Source organism: Lampetra planeri, chromosome 51 (assembly GCF_965212315.1).
Source record: "Lampetra planeri chromosome 51, kcLamPlan1.2.h2, whole genome shotgun sequence".
Classification (NCBI taxonomy): domain Eukaryota; kingdom Metazoa; phylum Chordata; class Hyperoartia; order Petromyzontiformes; family Petromyzontidae; genus Lampetra; species Lampetra planeri.
This window is the reverse complement of record NC_136157.1, coordinates 8523420-8538020: the sequence shown is the minus strand read 5'-3', so window position 1 is coordinate 8538020 and position 14601 is coordinate 8523420. Positions and strand designations below refer to the sequence as shown.

The following is a 14601-nucleotide window of genomic DNA, read 5'->3' as shown; positions in this document are numbered from 1 at the left end:
ATATGTATTTTATTGAAAGGGAGCTTGGGTATAAATAGATGGGGGCGGTTGTGGTGGGTGGTGACTGCCCTGTTTTACGTGGAAACGCACAGCGGGTCGGACCCTCAGGGTTGGGAGCAACGATTTGCCTTCGTGTAAACGACGCTTTGCGAGATTTAATTGTTTCCATATCCATATACACAGCCGGTATTTATATAATATAATACAACAGCAGGAGGTTTGCCTCGCTCTCGCAATCGTCGCTTCCACTTGAATTTGAATGAGCTCATGAATCGCGTGTGTGTGTAAATAAAGGAACTTGCGAATTTGGTGGTGCCTTTTGTTAGCCCGATAATGTCGACTGCAAAAAATATTTTTTTTAAATCTTCAATTCAATGGAGGCGAAGGACCAGTTAAAATCGATTTGCATGGATCGATGCATTGGGGGGTTTTGTGGTTTTTGATGGTAGTTTGAGGCAGGCCTTCACCCAGAAGCGGACGGACCATGGCTGATGATGATGTGAAGAAGCTCTCCGGATAATTTATTTGGTCAATGTTTTTTTTATTGGTAGGAAGGTGAATATATATATAAAATTGAAAAACAGTGGAGAAATAAAGTAGCTAAAAATATAGCAACGTTCATGGGTGAGAAGATTGCGTGGGGGGGAGGGGGGCGCGATGTGCTTGAGGTTAAGAAATGCACGCCGGGAAATTTACTGCATGAACCCACTGGAACACGCGCACACATTCCCTACTTTAGCATCCCCTGGAGAGGCAGCTTGCGACAGAACCGTCGAGAAGGCAGTGCGAGTGGCTATGAGGCGCAACTATTAATTAGCCCCTTTTATTTTAAATTCACTGCCGAGAAGTAAAACGTCGAAACCGCATTAGCGGGGATGAATTCCGGGACTTGGAATTTCGGAAGATTTTAATGTTTTTTTGGATCTTGTTTTTGGATTTCTTTGTGAACTTCCGCAGCGTGGTAATGCGTCTTTGTGCTCACAACAGCGACGCCTGATCACGCAGGAGTGATATGGTATGCGACATCATTCCCGGTGACGTAACAATTTCAGTTTAGCCGGAAACTTTTTTTCTATCGACGTTTTTTTGTTTGATCGCGCAAATATAAAAATGTGTCCTTAAAACCCACCACCACCTGACACAGCCAACTAGTAAGGGTATGTCACGTAAACAGAACAAGCCAATTCGTCAGGCCTGAAGAAACTAGTTGTAATTACTGGCGAAACGTCGTACTCGGTTTGTAAATGGTGTGGCTTGGCTCTCCGACACACCGGTGTGCTGTACTAGTGACGAATTGGCACGGTCTGTTTACGTGACAACCCGTACTATTTGGCTGTGACGGGTGGTCGTGGGTTTTAACGACACACATTTACACGATCTAACCCAAAAAAACACTTATGGATGATCTTGGTCGCGAAAGCCTACGTGCTAGACTCACTTTTTGGTTATTTGGTTCATCCGAAATTTCATACATCCCTGCCCGACCTTTGAGATGTTCCCGAATTCATCCCAAAATGGGGAAACACATCTCCCTAGCGCGTCACGTGAATAGCACCAAGATATAACATTGTCATGGGGGCGGGAGTTCGTCTTAGGAGAAAGGATTGCGTGCACACACACACGATCGTTTGAGACCGGGGCGCGACGCGCAAGACGTGGCTCTGCACAGAGATGGGAGCGCTCGCCGCCACCCAAATGCACAGCACCCACTAAGGCCCCCCCCCCCCCCCCGAGTTGAAACGACTAAATGTGACCGTGTCAAGCACGGAATGATTGTATTTGTTTCGGTTAAGATTGCAAAGCTCGTGGATAAGTGAGGTTAGTTGCACTCCCAACCTGTGAACCTTACGACGTTTTAGTCGGTTAATAAAAAAACACCTAAACTACACTAAACTCTACGTGACCACTTGGGGCGGAATGACGATCCATCGATTAATTGATTCCTAAGTTCACGACGCCCACGTGGAGCTGCGTATGTAAGCCATGACGTTTGTTGATTGCCTTATGCAGTAACAAGTATACGATACCCCTGCAGCCAATATAAACACAAAGACAAAGATTCCCCGAGTAGCTATAACAGACTTTTGGGGCAAGTGCTGTTAGCGAGCAGCACCTATAAAGGTCAGCACAGTGCACACACACGCGCGAGACCGTTCAATAAAAATCGTTCCACTCCCCAGCGTCCACCACACTCGCCCATTCGCATGCAGCTGTGCCGTGACGGAGCAAGGCTTGCCGTTTGACTGTTTATATTCGGCCAACGATCTTCAAAAGGCTGTGCTTAACGTAATAAAAGTTTTGATTGCAAAAGCTTGCATATTCGTAGGTGGCGGAGGGAGTTTTTAACACGTGAGCATGGCTCGCCGTTATATACCGTGTCGTGTGGTGGGGTTGGGGGGAGGGGGTAAAAATGTTCTTTAAAAAAGGTGAAATGTTACTTTGTCCAGATCTGAGCGACTAGTTGGGCAATAAGGATGCGTTTGGGCGTGACCAGATGCTCTAACCACGCCCACAATATTAGCATAACCCCGCCCCCATTTCTGACTACCCTCCCCCCACATAACAGGCTTGTAACATAGTAACAACCAACCACAGGCGTGCAAATGCGTCACGTGGTGATGAAACCGCCGAGCGGATCAATGCTTGAAAGTGGAGTCCGTCCACTATGGGCAACCGGTTGCAGATCGGTTGCGTGCAACAGGATTGCACAACTGTTCGCTTAGACGTGGACTCTTTAAAACAATTGTCCAAATTATCGAAGCAATGCTTGAGAACCGTTATAGGAAGAAAAAAAAATGGTGTGTGCTGCAGGCATTCACACATCGGCTTGTCCTCGGATAGCACGGTAAAGCGTTTGCTTCCTCAGGCGTTACGATCTCAAATATTGAGAAATACAGTCGTGGGAATTAAAGCATTCTTCCGGAGGCAAGCATGGCGGCCTACTGCAAGAAGAAGCGCTCGTAACAGCCGGCCCAATTAAGCGGAGCCACGGACGGAGCCACGGAAGTTGCCGGTGGCAGGGTCGCGGCGCACTCTGCCACCCCAACCTCGTCATTCCTCCTACGCGCAAACTACGGCGCCTTTGTGCTGGCGCTCACCGGCGCGGGCAACGACCTTAAATTATACCTCGGGCGGGGGCCGCACGTTAAACGCAGATCCTTGGCGTCGTTCGATAGGAACGTGGAAGATAACGTGCGCGAGTTCGACCGAGTATAAAGAAGCCGCATGCAATGACAAAAGTGGCTGGGCACGATAAAATAAGAAGCACAGTGTTGTTGCCAGGGAAAATATGCATATGTATACTGCCCTCTAGTATCCTATTAGTGCAGCTCAGATGCTTGCAGTAACGAATAAATATCATTTCCCCGGCTCTTTTTAAGTGGCCTAAAAAAGCCACAGGCCTCAGGCCGTATTTAAATTAATTTGCGTGCCATGCATACTTAAGCTGTGGGCCGTATGAAATTAAGCCGCAGACTGCGTTGAAATGCAATTGTACGTGTCACATCCGGCACGTGGAGCGTATTAAGTGAAGTAGCGGGCCCTGTCAGGCTCAAGGGCCTGACGGAAGCTCGAGATGGAGGAGGGCGCAGGAGCGGGTGGGCCGACGAACGAGCGGGAAGCCGTAAGGCACAGGCAGGCCGACGGAGGAGCGGGCGGGCAGGGACAAGGGGGAATCGTCCCAGCCGCGCCTAGAGCTCGTCATGCCGCCCGGAGCCCACCGGCCGCATGCATCGGCCGATGAGCAGCGTGGCGCCGGATCGTGCGTCGCGCACCAGGAAGAAGAAGGGGTGGTCGATGTAGAAGAGGTGCGGGTTGCGCATGTCGGGGTGCCCGTGCACGGACATGTCGTACTCCTCCCCCTCCGTGTCGAACTCCAGCGCCGCCGTGTGGAGCAGCGAGCCCAGGTGCAGCTCCCGGCCGCCGGTCATCCCCGAGAAGTCGGCCTTCGCCTTGTCGCCGACCTCCGCCAGGCCCAGGTCGGCCAGGGAGTTCTGCGCGCGAACGGAGCAAGGCGTCGTTATTTTGTTTTGTCCGCGGCGGGCTTCGTCGAACCTCGGGACTTTCGCGGGAGGGTTCCTCGCCCATCCGTGCTGCCGCGGCGTAACAGACATCGAGTGAGTTTGGCGACCGCTTCGCTCATCTAACTCCACACCTGCGATTAACATGGTTGGCTACGTGCCGTGCGAAAGAGTTCAACATACATAAACACCTGCCTCTCGTCTACATCTCCCATCTCACCGCATCTCAACTCGCCGGCGAGCTGGAACCACGGTAAACCGGCGCGCCGCTAAACGCTCGCTCGCCACGACGATGTTATTCGCTCGGCTGCCGTCAGGTTCTTAACCACGCGGATTTGGTCTCGGATCATTTCGTGGCCGATCACAAAAATCTATTACGAATCTTTATCTCTTCTCTCATCTCGCTACTGGGTGGGCGGGGGGTTATGAATCAAAAGGGAGGGGTTAGGGGCGGAGACGACTTAAAACGGTGCCACCACCACCAGCAGCAGCAGCAGCGCCATCGGCGGGGTACCTTGATGTCAGCGGAGCCTTGCAGCAAGCCCTTGGGCATAGAGACGGCGATGGTCTTCTTCTGCAGCTTGGAGGTCCACTCCTCGAGCTGCTGCTTGGTGAGCAGCTTCTCCAGGCGCTCCAGGGACTCCGTGTGCAGTGGCAGCGCGATCAGCAGGCTCTCCAGGCTGCCCTTGAGCTGCATCTCCAGCAGCTGCACCTGCGCCTTCTCGTCGTGGTAGAAGTTGTAGAAGCCTGCCAGGAGCCGGGGAGGCACGCACGCTTCAGACTCCTTCTCCGACGTGTTCGTCGCTCGGAGCAGGGCTCTTTACGTGCTCACCTGCGTGGCGAGTGCTCACCTATGAACCCACCTGTGTGTGCTCGCCCGCACATTGCGTGAAGCTCACCTGAGCGCGCTCGCCCGTGTGCGCGCGTTCGCTTGCGCGGCGCGAGCGCTCACCTGTGCGGTGCATCATCTGGATGGAGATGGTGTGGGAGCGGCTGGTGAGGAAGCCGCGGGTGTCCACCATCTGGTGGTGGAACTTCTCATTCCAGCGGCCTGCGCACGCACACAACGCGGCCCGTGCAGGTGATTCCACCCCCCCCTCCGACCCCCTCCCCCCTCCGACCCCCTCCCCCATCCGACCCCCTCCCCCCTCCGACCCCCTCCGACCCCCTCCCCCCTCCGACCCCCTCCCCCCTCCAACCCCCTTCCCCCCCACCCGCCTGCAACGCTATGCCGTTAGCAGGTGATGTCTCTGTATGTGGAGGAGGCGCCGTTGCACAAGTGATAACGATGATGCGTAAGATGCATCAGTGGCGGAGTTTGACTTCTATATTTGGGAGTGGGCCGGGGGGTTTGCTTTGTTTCTCAGTTTAGGAATCACGTGTGAAGGTAATTAATGTATTTTTTACTCTTAATTGTAAACTACTGAAAATAAATTTAGAAAGGTGTCCAGTTTGGGGTGCATTGCCCCACCTGTGCCCCCCCTCCTCAAACTCCGCCCAAGGTAAGTTGCCCTTGCTACTGGTGCGGCCGGTGATGGTGACGTTGGTGACAGCGATGATGACACAATTCTGATGCTGCTGATGTTAATACTACTACTTCTAGATTTGAAGCTTTCGTGACTGCAAGGATTCATACTCTTAGGTTTTTTCGGTAAAGTCACGTAGGTAAAGAAGAAGAATAAAATAAAATAATAAATGAAAATAACTAAATAAAATCACTATTTAGTTATTTTCATTTATTATTATTTTATTTTATTCTTATTTTTTCCATACGTGACTTTACCGAATGCTAGTACTGCTGATAATGCTACCAGCGGTACTGCCTATGATGCTGCTCGTGAAGACAACGGCAACAATCGGCGCGACCATCGTGCCCTCTAGTGGCCGGCCGCCACCCCGGGTGGCATCGCTCACCCTTGAAGAAGAGCGCATTGACGAAGACCGCGCCGTCCGCGCCGTTCAGCTCCTTGGCCACTTCCTTGACCTTGCCGCCGGTGTTCTGCGCGGCCCACTCGTTGAGGGCCTTCAGGGCGCCGCGCTTGTCCTTGAGGTTCACCTTGTCGTGCTGCAGGCCGTAGCGGGCCTTGCTGGAGCTCACAAAGCCCTGGCTGAAGGTCACGCCGCTCGGCGCGTAGACGCGCGACGCCGCCTTCCACGTGTGGTTCCTCCAGGTGGCCGCGGCGGCGGCGGCCTCCTCCTCCTGCGAGGCCAAGTCCCCCAGGACCTCGGCCAGGCCCGAGTGGAAGCCCTCGCCGGGCAGGCCCGACGGGTTGATGGCCTTCAGCAGCCGCGACGCCGTGGCCGAGGAGGCTCCGAGCTGAGCCGCCCCCAGCGCCGATGCGACCAGCACGGGTGAGAGGACCACGTTCTCCGTGGCCGGCACGGCCTTCGCCACGCTTTGGTAGAGGTCGATGGCGAAGGCCGAGTTGCCCTCGCCCACTTTCTTGGCGTGCTCGCTCAGGTTCTTGGGCGGCGCCGTGGCGTTGGTGACGGCCGCCGTGTCCGCCTTGGGCTCCGCCGCATTCTTTTTACCATCAGCGGCAGTTGCGGCCAGAGCCCCAGAAGCCAGCGCTGCCGCCAGCAGCAGCAGCAGCATGCGTAGCGTGGTGGCCATCGCTTTCTTGCTTCGGCGGGTGGTTCGTTTTGCCTGCGGGTGGGTTTGTGGCGGTGGCTGTTGGGGCTTAGGCGCCGGCACGGACCTGCGGTCGTGTTTTAGAGTAGAGCAGAGGGGCGTTGTTAACGTGGGAGAGAGTTTCTGGCCGGGTGAGCGAAGCTCTGCCGTTTATAGTCTGACGTTGTGCAATTGGCTCGCGGGAAAGCGTCGGCCAAAAAAATATAAATATATATTCATAACGGGCTCTCTTATTCCCCAAAGTTGGCCGAGTGCCAGGCCACTCAATCTTTTGGTAAAACCAACGCAGTGGGGGGGGGGAGCGCAAACCCGTCGACAGCGCAACGCTCGCAGACTTGCGTTGCCCCATCGCTGGCAGCTTGTGAGTGATGCACGAGGTGCGTATTGAAAACAAACAAAAAAATTGGGAATAACGTCAAGCATTGGGAGGCCAAACCAGGACACATGGTGAGCTGAGAGCCCCACCCACCCAGCTTTCCAATAGCCACGCCCACTGAGACACCAGCTCCACCCACACAGGGGGTTGCCCCCTTCACGACCCCCCTCCCACCAATGATCATAGACCTCGCCCACTACTCAGGTGGCTCCGCCCTTTGCCCAGATCAAGAGTTGAGCGTGGGGCCAGAACATTTTAAACCAGACAAAAATCCAGATTTACACAAATGCTTTGTTGCAGGGGGGCACTGGCACAGACTTTGGGAAATCACCTGGATTGCCCCGGAAACAGCAAGACATGTAGCACATTTATGATGAGGCCACAATAGGTCATGACCTCGTCTAGCTCTGTCGGGTGGCAGTGGTCCTGGTCACGCTGGACCCTGACCTCTGTAGGATTGAAGCCATGTCCCATGCTATGGAATCACACCTAGGAACACACTTAATGTGACCCACCAATCAATTTGGTAATTGGCATACTTCGTCTAAATTCAGGCGTGGAACTCAAAGGAGCAGAGCAGCAGGCAAAAATGAATTTTTAATATCAAATAAAACATCCAGGTTTCAGTTGGCTTTGGACATAGATTGAAATGGCAATGGCTTGAGTATAGTATGCATTCAAAGTGCCCTGGAATGCCCAACGAGCCGCTGTATTAAAGCCAACTGTATTCAAATGAACAGGTAATTGGTTTAACTATTAGCGCATTCTTGGGTTAATAAGGCGCACTATTCTCCCTTGGTGTTTTAAATCAAAAGTTGGGGGTGAGCCTTATAATCCGATGATACATGGGTGAGTGTGTGTGCGAGACCGGATCTGTACAACTTTATTGACACGGCCCCACAAGTTTGCAGGTGCATCTTACTTTCCGGAGCGTCTTCTGATTCGGAGAATTAATGCATTGCATTTGCAAATCACATTTTTGTAACAATTAAACACTGTTTGACTATAGGAGCCATTTCCCTTTTTTTTTTCAAAAAGGGAAGTTACTCAACTTGTATGACAAATATCGGGCAATTTTGATTTGAATAAGGCCGAGCCATTTCTCATTTCTTAATGCGTTGCAGGACCGCGAGAGATGGCAGCAACTCACGGGGAAGGCCTTCATCCAGCAGTGGATTGGTTACGGCTGCCGTCGACGAATGGCGACCATGTGCGCCAGTTCACCATCGGTAATTTCTGCCATGTGACCGCGAATTGCAAACAGCATGGCGGTGGTGTCGGTTCCTGCCGAGTTCAAAGTGGCCGTTGGAATTTAAGCTCCGAAAAAAAAGTCTGCGGAAAACCACTTCTGGTGATGGTTCCAATCTAAATAAAATAAATATCTCTCTGGGAGCCGCCCCTCCACAGCACTGGACTCTCGTCAGAGCCACGTGTCTCCTCCGGGTTTGGACAGCAGAAGCAGCAGCAGCAGACCGTGACACGGACACTGTGCCGCAGGGCTGATGCCAGAAATGTGGCCCCCTCCAGAACTGAATACGTGGCAGCGCGTATTTATTTATTTATTATTGAATGCACCCCCCTCCCCCCGCTTGTCAATTCCCTGCTGGATCATTGATTCCTGGCCATGGTTCATGCAAGTGGTGGGTGATATCAGAACCGATTCTGGGCCCTCTATTCACCACCACCCCCTCTCCCAGGGTGGTGAAGTATGGTCAAACAAACCCCCATGACCGACACGACATGGGGAGGCCTTCATCCAGCAGTGTATTAACAAATGGAAGTCATAAAAGATACACTTTTTTAACCCATGACCGAATCACCCGAAATCCTGTAATTGTGGAAGCCAAGCATGGTTGAGCCTGGACAGTACTTGGATGGGCGACCACCGTTCACAACCAGGACTTGTGGGAGCTACGTTACGGGCAGAGCAGCAGTACAGCAGCGTTGTCCAATGTTGTATGGGATTTATATGCTCCCATGTTTACACTCCCCACCTTCATGAACCCGCGAGGCCCTCGTTCAGCAGTGGATTTCATGCACCCCGCTCACAACTTTTGCACACTCATACCAAACGGACCCGCTAAAAAAACATTTAGGTACTGTACAGTATGCATTGCCGCATATTTGTAAACCACGCGTTTTCTGTGCGTAAATAATTCATGCTGTTGGAAGTGTGGCACTTTCAAGGTCATTTATTGGAAGAGGCGAATCGAAAACACAACATTTTAAGGACACTACACTGGCTCAAAATGCTGTTCCACGCAAAAAATTTTGAGTACCGTATAATCAGGAATAAGCAATGCTCCACTGAGCTACATTGCAGGAAAAGTCGGACTCGCTTGATGTCTGCGAGCAATTACCGTGATCAAATCACAGGGGCCAGTTGAGCAAATGTTGTCAAGGTCCACTCAGGGCTTTAAATATTTTTTTCAAAACCAGCGCAGTTGGGTATTGTGAATACGAATTCCAATTTATCCAGGAAAGCCTCACCGAGTCTCAGGACTATCTTTTCACGAGGGCCCTGCCACATTGGGATGTTTTGGCCAAATTCTGGCAATGAGGGTCTGTCTTCATGTGGGAAGGAAACGCCACCACGCGTCGGAGAAGGGTGACACTCAGCGCTGCCACCTGCTGTCCACAACTCCCACAAGCCCCTGCTCCTACAGCTCCTGGCAAGCTCACGGTGGTGGCTGCCCATGCCGAGTGCTAGCCAGGCTCGACACCTGCTTAGCTTCCGAGATCTGCAAAGGTCGGCCACATCCGGGTTGATTTTGGTCATGGGCTTTATATCTAAATATAAATTATATTTTGTATCGAACCTCTGATACGTGGTCATCCATCCAAGTACTGGGCTTTGCTTAGTTTCAAATGTCAAAATGGTCAGGTGCCTCTCAGGCATTATTATTATTACATAAAGAACAGTATACAAATACCGCATGGCTTCGGATATCAGACGATATACAGCTCAGTACCGTGCACAGTAGTGAACGTACACTGTTGTTGTAATCTTCTACGCTTCAATGTCCAAGCTGACCAGGGTGGTGAAGTACGGCCAAACAACCCCCACCACGTGGGACATGTTCTCGGCCGTCGATGGATGTGACATGACGGGCTGTGGCTCGTGCACACAAACAGATTCTTTGTTTAAGAAGCTCCGGAAAGTTAGATGCGTTAGCCGCGTTGGGCAGTCAAACAGAATTACACAAATCTGATCTCCACACACACACAACCTACCCGATGTTAGACGTACCCTCTCCCCACAACTTTGACATTAAATAACAGAGGGCAAGTGTGTCTTATGATCCAGAGAATACGGTAATGCGTACACGTAGGTTTCACCTTAACACTTAGTAGGCTTTCGCGACCAATATCCATAATAAAGTTGTTTTGGGTTAGATCGCGTAAATATAAGTGTGTCGTTAAATCCGCCACCACCCGACACAGCCAATTAGTGAGGGTTGTCACGTCAACAGAACGTGCCAATTCGTCACTAGTGCAGCACACCGGTGTGTTGGAGAGTAAATCCACAACATTTACAATCAGAGCCACGACGTTTCGCCAGTAATTACAACTAGCACCATCAGGCGACAGCCAGATTTGTGGAGAATTCCTCCCGTTTCGTTCTTAAATATTGGCACGTTATGTTTACGCGACAAACCTCTACTAAATTACCATGTTGGGTGGTGGCGGGTATAACGACACATTATATTTACGCGATCAAACCCATAACAAAAAAAACCCTTTTATGGACGTTTGTTTCAACAGGACAGGTGCATTGCCCTATTGTCTCAATAGGGGTCGGCATGGCGCGTGGTGGCGCGTGCCACGTCGACACAGCCGCACGGCCATGGGGCCTGGGCTCTCGTCTCGCATTCGCGGAGGAGGGGGGCCCATCGAGGCCCCTAAGCAGCAATTAATGTACCCCCCCCCCAGTCCCCATCGCCACCTCTCTCTCGGTTCATGCAAACTCTGAGTGAGATGACAGAAGAGACATGGGCAGAAGATGGAGATGCAGTGAGATAAGGGTAGAGAGAGACGCCCTGAGATGAGAGATGTTGACAATTAAAAAGAGACGCAGTGAGATGAGAGATGATGATGACAATAGTGAGATAAGGGTAGAGAGAGACGCCGTGAGATGAGAGATGTTGACAATAAAAAAGAGACGCAGTGAGATGAGAGATGATGACAATAGGAAGAGAAGCAGTGAGATGAGAGATGTTGACAATAGGAAGAGACGCAGTGCGATGAGAGGAGAGATACAGATGAGAGAGATGTAGTGAGATAAATGGGAGATACTAACGAGATAGAGATATCATATCATCTTATCTCAATTAGTTTTTAGCATTCCATGCTCCGCAAGAGTGCAGAACAAAGCTGCTTGACAGTACAGTAGCCCCGTTACTTGCACAGACACGAACCCGTCATTCTAGGGGCATGCCCGAGCCAATAACGTCTGACAATGCCACAAGTATTCGTGTCGCAAATTTGGCTCGTAATTATTTTATTCCCGTGAAATGTCTGCGAGTCTCTATTATTTTCTGCTCGCGATCTTTTCATCCTGTCGCCGCCGAAGTATCCCTCCCTTAGTCTGGTATTTTCTTTTGTTTATTTCAAGCAAATATTTACCTGCCGCCGATGCCAGTCGGGCAGATCACAGACCACTCCAGCTAGCTCGGCAAAGGTCACCAATTGTCCTACACGTCCGTCCGTAGCACTTCTAAATCTTCGCGTGGCAAATCGATTTTTAGTTTTTGTTTTGACTGGCATGGGATCTAATCAAGCGAGTTTATTGTAATTTATCCAGGAGAGTCTCAGGATTTAGTTCAAAAGGGTCCTGCCAAACAATTGGGATGTTTGGCCAATTTCACAACTAATGTTTGGAGATGCCGCTGCTGCTGTGCTGGCTGAGGTGCCCGAATCAAAAAGAACGATACAACGCATTCGTCACTAACACGGCGTGGGCCTTGAAACGTTCTGCAGGATACAATATGCAACGTTCTCGGCTAATGACCTTTATCCGCGGCACAACGCAGCGTTTGTCATTGACGAACGTGTTGAGTCTGTATCTTTGACTAACGAGAGTTTTGACTTCGCGTGGGTAGAAAAAGCCAGAGGACCCGGAGATAACCCAGCAGCAGCCCGTGCGATACCATTGGGGGTTGGTCCACACACGGAGTGAAGAGAGGGGCTGAGAGAAACGCCGAACTGTGGCAGTAGCAGCCGATAATGACCAGAACCGGGGCCAATTGAAGCCACCGGGTCAACGCGTTGTGTGGGTGGCGGTGAACGACTCGAAGGAGCAGCGAACGACTCATTCATTGCAGACGCACAACGGTGCAGCAGAGACTTGATGTTACATTATAATAAACATAAATTACGGGACTTTTGATTTGGTGGAGGTTGTGTTGGTGCACTTAGCCGGAGTCTAAACAAACTATCGACAAATCTACGACTCGTTTTGTCCACTGCTGAATTTAAGGTCTTCCCCCATTGCCCACTCGGTCGTTGAGGGGGGTCATTTGACCATACTTCACCACGCCGGTCGGTGCGGGTTGGAGAATGAGATTCGATTCCCGGGACCAGTTCGGATCATCACTCGCCACGGATATTAGCCGTGGCCGGGAACCGAACTGGAGTTTGGTTGGTTATAAAGCGCAGTGCGCCAACCTCTGCACCACCGCTCCCCCTCCCCATCTCAAAACTAAATGGGCCGAAAACGTGTGTTCTTGCACAAGGGACATTGCCCGAAACGTTACTCAAACACCAACAAACCAAAAAAATCAGTTATAATCAAACATTAAAGACAAAAGCGGAGGTGAAATCACCCTCAACGCGCCCGATCTCGTCAGATCTCGGAAGCTAAGCAGTTTCGAGGCTGGGAAGTTGCTCGGACATAGGCAACGCAGAAATATCAATCGATATCCCCCTCCCCCACGCCTCCACAAACCCACAACGACCGGCGTGGTGAAGTATGGTCAAATACCCGGACAGCATTGGATGGACAAGTCGGGCTCTGCGCACGAGTGCGAGTAACAGCGAACGCAACTCCCAGCCACGTCGCGCACTCCTCTCGACAGAGTTACTGCGGGACGGCTTCAAGCGACTCGAGATACACACACACACCCTAAGTTAAGTACCAAGGACACACGCAAAGCATGATCCGCTCATTAGACCCCCCCCCACTAAAATAACTGCGGAGAACACAGCATCGTGTACATTCCGTCGTGTTCGCGCGTGCATTTATGTGTACATCGTTAAGTATATCGGACTATGTGGCTCTCCTTTGCCAAGTGGCCCGTTCGATCGAACGGCATTTGTCTACGCAGGTAAAGCTGTGGGCTAAGTCTCGCGGCCGTACAATTCTCGTAGGCAGCGGTATAATAAAAATGCTTGCGGAGCAAATTTACGATCGCCCAACAATCGCCACGTACTTAACGCGCCGCATAAAGCCCTCTCCCCTATTGTTTGTGTGGTCGCTAGACACGGCAGCCGTCTGTCCGTCAAGGCTCTCGAATCGAGAGAGAGTTTAAAAGTCTCGTTGAGCGAGCCGGGGGTGTCTGTCTGTAAACGGGTCGCCGTCGACTTACCACGCAGAACGAAGACGCCTAAGCAATGGAGGAGGGAGGAGCACAGGGGCGATTTTGTTTGTGTGCGGGAGGAGACGCGAGACTCACACACAGAGAGCCGGGAGAGGGCTGGAAGGAGATACAAAGACGGCCGAGGAAGACTTAACGAGACAACTCAAGAAAACAACCGCTTTGCGCTTTTGTTGGGATCGGCGCGCCGTCCTTTTATAGCGGGAACGGCCCTCCCGCACCCAACCCTAAAAGAACTTTCCAGAAGAGTGGGCCGATTGCTTCGTCCATATGTCTGGCTCGGACTAAACTCCGCCCGAGCATCCGCCCGTGGACAAATCGCGTGGTGCCGCGACTGCGAGCGGAGGAATGCGATCCCAGACAAAGACCCCCCGCCCGCCCGCCCGCCACACCACCCTGGAGCTTCCCACTGTCTCTCGGAGCAAGGGCTGTGAGCGAGAGGCAAATGAAGGCCGGGCACGGTGACACTACCACGCCCGGCCGCCTTTGTCTCTCCCCATTGCCGATGTATTTTTTTTTAAACCAAGTTCAAGTTCATGTATTTGGTGTAGCCCTGTGAGCCATTCGGCTCTTTTGATTCGGGTGCAACCGCAACAAACAAAAAACTAAAACATGAACAAAAAATATCTTAAAGTGAATGTGTGACTAAGTGCAAATAGAAAATCCAAGAAAAGACAGCAAAATATTGCAGAAAAAAACACCGTACACCAACGCTGTGTGCAAAAATCCCAGTGGGATGCAAGTCAAACAACAACAACAACAACCATAAGACAACTTAGATTAAGGCCATCAGTCTAACTCAATACTACAACAAACAAACATGGCTAAACCAATACACTTTTCAAAATCACCAAAATAAAGCCATGAAAGCAATGAAAAAGCAATCATAGGAACTGTGACGGAATTTTTAAATACCGAGCCAAGTTACCCATTTCAGGCTGAGTCGACCGAAGCGGGGGGTCGTCCAGTAACAGGGGG

The 14601-nt window shown here is 51.3% G+C and overlaps 1 protein-coding gene across 5 annotated transcripts; it reads right to left on the bottom strand.

Annotated features, from left to right (window-relative positions):
* Positions 1-520: 520 nt before the first annotated feature.
* On the bottom strand, positions 521-13886 carry SERPINH1 (serpin family H member 1). 5 transcript variants are annotated; one of them, XM_078616460.1, is made up of 5 exons: positions 10021-13886; positions 5934-6718; positions 4972-5070; positions 4534-4766; positions 521-3992 (listed from the first exon to the last, which is right to left on the bottom strand). In XM_078616460.1, the coding sequence occupies exons 2-5, from the start codon at positions 6631-6633 to the stop codon at positions 3690-3692; spliced, it is 1335 nt and encodes a 444-aa protein (XP_078472586.1). In that variant the 5' UTR covers positions 6634-6718; positions 10021-13886; the 3' UTR covers positions 521-3689. The 5 variants fall into 5 exon arrangements, with proteins under 5 accessions (XP_078472586.1, XP_078472587.1, XP_078472585.1 ...); XM_078616461.1 differs by having other exon boundaries at positions 5934-10139; positions 13615-13886; XM_078616459.1 differs by having other exon boundaries at positions 13615-13886.
* Between the last annotated feature and the right edge of the window lie 715 nt (positions 13887-14601).

Bases quoted from the DNA above. Each gene is read 5' to 3' on its own strand.
- SERPINH1 (XM_078616458.1), bottom strand. From the start codon at position 6,633: ATGGCCACCACGCTACGCATGCTGCTGCTGCTGCTGGCGGCAGCGCTG. The intron at 5,071-5,933 runs GTGAGCGATGCC...GTGCGTGCGCAG, and splicing joins CAATGCGCTCTTCTTCAAGG to GCCGCTGGAATGAGAAGTTC. The intron at 3,993-4,533 runs GTACCCCGCCGA...GTTCGCGCGCAG, and splicing joins AAGGCTCCGCTGACATCAAG to AACTCCCTGGCCGACCTGGG.